At 33.9% G+C, this 5,000-nt stretch overlaps 1 protein-coding gene across 3 annotated transcripts in view; it reads right to left on the reverse strand.

The window, feature by feature from the left end:
- LOC125036058 (5'-3' exonuclease PLD3-like) overlaps positions 1–5,000 on the reverse strand; it is a 26,860-nt gene that overhangs the window by 6,496 nt on the left and 15,364 nt on the right. For all 3 annotated transcript variants that reach the window (XM_047628454.1, XM_047628445.1, XM_047628462.1), the window contains exons 2-9: positions 3,940–4,004; positions 3,492–3,695; positions 2,752–2,972; positions 1,965–2,065; positions 973–1,095; positions 748–816; positions 499–630; positions 124–263 (exon numbers count right to left, since the gene is read on the reverse strand). In XM_047628454.1, coding sequence (XP_047484410.1) covers positions 124–263; positions 499–630; positions 748–816; positions 973–1,095; positions 1,965–2,065; positions 2,752–2,972; positions 3,492–3,695; positions 3,940–4,004 — 1,055 coding nt within the window. The remainder of the gene's footprint in view (positions 1–123; positions 264–498; positions 631–747; positions 817–972; positions 1,096–1,964; positions 2,066–2,751; positions 2,973–3,491; positions 3,696–3,939; positions 4,005–5,000) is intronic.

The raw sequence follows: 5,000 nt of genomic DNA on the forward strand, positions 1-5,000 counted from the left end.
ATACCTAATAGCCTATAGTGCCAATATCAAAATGATTCAAGACAATATTCAATTCACCTCTGTTACATTCTTACGAATAAAGGATTTTAAATATAATCGCTCGTAAGCTGGAAGTGTACGTACTTCTTATCTTTGCTGTATAGCATTCTGGGGAAATAATCCATCACTGCAATGTACACAAACTTTTCTGCTTTGTTTATGACATCAACAATAGCATCTACGTCATTGGCCCTCCCTTTTGGGCAGAATGGTGGTGGAGAACTCTGAAAGAAAGCAATGATAATAATAATTCATTAGTTAATAATAATTATACCCACTCCAACTCCTACATCCTCTCCTCTTCTCACATCCTCTTTTCCCCCTCCCTCTCTCCTTTTCCCACGTCTTTCTAGATATCTTATGGATCCGAGAAACAGATCTTAAAACAGCAAATATGTAATATGCCAAATTTCTACATTACAATCACCTATGAAAATAAAATCCTCCACTCATACTCACAGAGAGATAAGTTTTTACTTCAGCCCCACTGAGAGGTAAGGACATCTGGTTATCTATGTTGAATTCTGTCTGCAAGTCGCGAGGCCAAACAGCAGGAATCTCAGCTCCTTTCTTGCCCAACTGCCAGTATACCTGACAAAATGTATTTTGAGCTCAAAATTACATGTACTTGTGATGTTGTTTCATTCTGTTAAGGGATATTTACAGTGAATTTATCAAACGACATACACATGTTTCTCTCACTGTTACCTCAAAGATCTTGCTCATGTCTTCAGCCAAGCATGAGCAATTTGAAATCAAGATACCAACTTCCTTGACCTGTAAATCCAAAAGACATTATATTAAATAAGCAATACAAAAACACCACAATCTATAAAATCCAATATATATAATAAATAATAATAAATAAAAATTACAGAACCATTGCATGTAACAAAATTATCAACATATCCACAGCAAGACACTTCTGCTTACCTGTGTCAGGGATCGCCAATCCATATTTGCACTTCCGAGATAAATATGCTTGCCGTCAACAATCCACATCTTCGTATGCAGAACGCCAGCACCCATCAAGTGCGAGAAATTCACACTTCGAACCTGGAGATGACTTTTAATTACTAAATCCAGCAATATAGAGCAATATATCTAAAAAAAAAATGATCTATGTTCAGCAGCAGAGACCAATATATTTAGAAATCTGTCTATATTCATACATCTTTGATATTTCAACTTAGCTACTCTCCTAAAAATTAGAGCCTCTGTATTATCCCCAAAGTCTCCAGGACAATGTGTTCACTGTAGTATTGTTCTGTGAAATGTTTCATTGCACATAGATGGCTCTGCAAGTGCTTAGCCACAAAGGAGTCATTTAGTAAACCGTGTGACCTCACCTGATTTCACCTGCCCTTGAGTTTGCAGATTCCCCCCCCCCCCCCCAATACTATCAATATCGATGCTATTATTTTTATCATAGACATTACCAACAGCAATATCAGATACCAGAAAATATTTTTGAGCATCAAAGAAAAGGGTAAACAGGTAAAACAGGTAGTACATGTAATTGGTTCACTGGTGATTTGGTGCTTTTGGAGCCTCTATGTGCTAAAAATGTCAATAAATTAAATTCACATATTTTCACTAGTGTAAATAGTTGTCTTCTCATCTTGTTCTTATTTCTTCTACCCAGGGCAACAACCTAATACCCAACCTATCTATTTCCATCAATCAATCTTTTTATAACAAAGCTTGAAAATAATATATGATAATAGATAAAAAAAAGAAAAAAATAAATAAATAGAAATAAACTAGAATGAAATCCCCGACTACCATGCATAAAAAACAACAACGGCATCAATAACAACAACAACAACAACAAAAAAATAAACAACAATACTACTAATAATATTAACAATATCATCATCATCATAACGTAACATCTGCACATTTTAATGAACCCAAAACATTACCTCTGCTGCCCCAGCCTCTGCTAGCATTGCACTGTCACGCTGCGGAGACACTCTCGATGGTGCGTTCTGAGCTATTCTGATTGCCATATTCGGGCGTTGACCTGAATGGAGAGAAAATGAATTATCATATCAAATTGCAGTATCAAACCATTGCTGCTGGGAATATATATAATGTTCTCTGTTGTTTTGTTTTGTTAAATAGATTTGCACACAGATAGCTCCAAAAGTGTTCATCCACCAAGGAGTCTATGAGTGGGCCTCATGACCTCACCTGATTTCCTCTTTCCTTTGGCTTTCGTGGAAAATGTTTTCCTTTATCAGGCTATTACCGTCAATGTTGTTATCATTTTTATTACTGACAATATGATGAATATAACATTATCAACAATACTAAGAGAAATCAAAATTAAAAATGATATTTCCAAAAATCAAGGAAATGGGTAAACAGGTGAGATGGGCAGTACTAGTAACTGACATGTTGGTTGATCAAGCATGTGAAGCCATCTATGTGTAGAGACAATAGAAAAATTAAACTCACTAATGATTATATATAATCATTAGTGAGTAAAACAAAAATATCTAAATCATTATAGCATTGATCTAGAGTTTATATATGCACTATAAATATGTATATACGCATACATAAATAGACATTCCCCTTTCAGTAATTGTGCAGATAAGAATCTAAAAAAAATCAGTGCAACTTCTGCAAATAGATAAATTATTGCCAAATCTCAACACCTTCATATGTAACTAGCAGGCTGTTCACCCTAAGGATTATGCTAACCAGTGATATTAAGACGATGCAAAATATCCTCCCCTTCCCACGCAGAAGGATGGGGCTTCTTTTCGACATCATCCGACAAGAGCGTCCAATAAAAGGCCGCAATATCAATGGAGGTTTCCGCATTGTTGATAAGAGTAACCCATGCATTGTAGATACTTGGATAGTGCACACTCCCAGGCGTGTATGTCAGGTTCTCTGGGATGCTCTCAACCAACTCGAAACTGGATGGGAAAAAAAAACATACGTTATAGAAAACTGCATTCCAAAGAAAATAAATATTTATCAGAAACCAAGTCAGATTTCTAATAATAATTAAATCTTTATAAAACAATTTGACAATGACTGATAGTAGGAGTTCATGATTTTTAAAAATAATCTTCAGTTAGTAACTTAAATTTACATTCCAAAGCTCCATAAATAATCTTATCAACATTATACCTATAAAAATATTTATTGCATTAACCAGAACAAGAGTCTGCCAAATCATTCTTAGCTACATAAACATTATCATTACTCAACAAAGTATATACAAGATGTATCTCATATATATACCTTATCTATGACTCATTTGTAAGTAATGAGGCTATTGCAAAAGTCAGAAAAATTTAATCTAACACACACAAAAAAAAACAAGAATAATTATAAATACATACATATATTTATATTATACAGAAGATACTAAAAATTATGATTTCCAGACAAAAAAAAGGGGGGAACAAAAAAAAATAATTTGAACCAACCTGCACTTATTACAATTCAACTGCTTGGCCTCGTTGTTTGTCACATTGTCATCAAGAATGGCAACGACAACAATCAGCATTGACAATGTGACGATGATTGTGATTGGCAGGCACATGGGTCTGAGCCAATCGCACAACCACGATTTACTGTTATTCCGTCCGCCCTGCATTTTCTTGACGTGGCCTTGAAGCATTGAATTATACCTGCAAGTAGTATTCATGGAATGAGTAATGCAACTCGAATAACAGACAGACAATACACAATCTGATCTTAAATAGTTCTATGTAAAAAGTTGAACAGGTTCAATACTCTATTGAATTAATTACCATCAATTAATGGGATTATCTTTGAATATCTATTAAAATGGCTTCCCTTTCTGTTACATTCTCCTTACAGACACAATCATAAAATAAACTGAGAAAAAAATATATGTATATATAAATTCACCTCAGATCCCAAAGTTCAAGCTCATACTCTCCAAAGTCGAGCTTGCCACTCCCTTCCACCACTGTCTGAAATAATGTAGATTCATCATGTTAAAATTTTTAGCTGGACACGAGATTCAATGCAAAAGTTGTTTTTTATATCCTGTCAAGAAAAGGAAGTACATAATGATGACTGAAGCCAATTCTTGTTTTCAATGACTGTTAGCTACATAAAATGAATGCACCATCTGGTATCAACTTTCAATATAGACCAAAATCAATAAAAACTGTAATGGTACATCAAATGCATCTTTACTATACTGCTGAAATGAAAATATTTTTTTATTTGTGGAACTTTAAATAATGATGACTTCTATCTCCTATTCTATATTTTTTTTTTGTACACAGAATCTAGTTCTATAACAATATTAATAATTATAACAACAACAACCATAATGACAATAAAATCTGTAATTCCCTTCTTTTAATTTCCATTACATAAATATCTGCTCTTACATAGGAAATGTACACACAATCTGTTCTTACAAAGGGAATGTACACATAAAGTTTATAATGTCAATCTATTATATATCACATAAACAGCATGTATGAAAGTTTTCACCCAGGATAAATGTTTAAAAGACACTTGTAGTAGCTTTCAAAACGGAGCTTTCTCTTAATTCTATGGTTCTATTCAAAACCCTTTCAAAACTACATGATCTGTGATGGCCAACAACATTAAAACAAAACAACATAATTATAATGTTAAGAGACTGCACTATTGCAATCTTAATCTTGCAGAGGATAAACAAGCCTCCACCATATATATTCTGGCAAGGCAGAGATTGGACCGGTTCCTTATTTGATGATTAATTATCTGGCCAGTCTTCAAGTTCTATCTTGCCAGATGGTAGGGGATTTCTTGGTCTTTGTCAGTAAACCAATAAGTGACAAGGCTGTGTCATATGACTGAATGCTAGTGACATACATGCAGAGGTCTTCTAAACATGTACCAACACTAGCTATAATCTTAGACAGTGAATTAAAATATAATAATAAAAAAACACATCCATACATACAAAA

This window comes from Penaeus chinensis, chromosome 2 (genome assembly GCF_019202785.1).
Source record: "Penaeus chinensis breed Huanghai No. 1 chromosome 2, ASM1920278v2, whole genome shotgun sequence".
Lineage (NCBI taxonomy): Eukaryota > Metazoa > Arthropoda > Malacostraca > Decapoda > Penaeidae > Penaeus > Penaeus chinensis.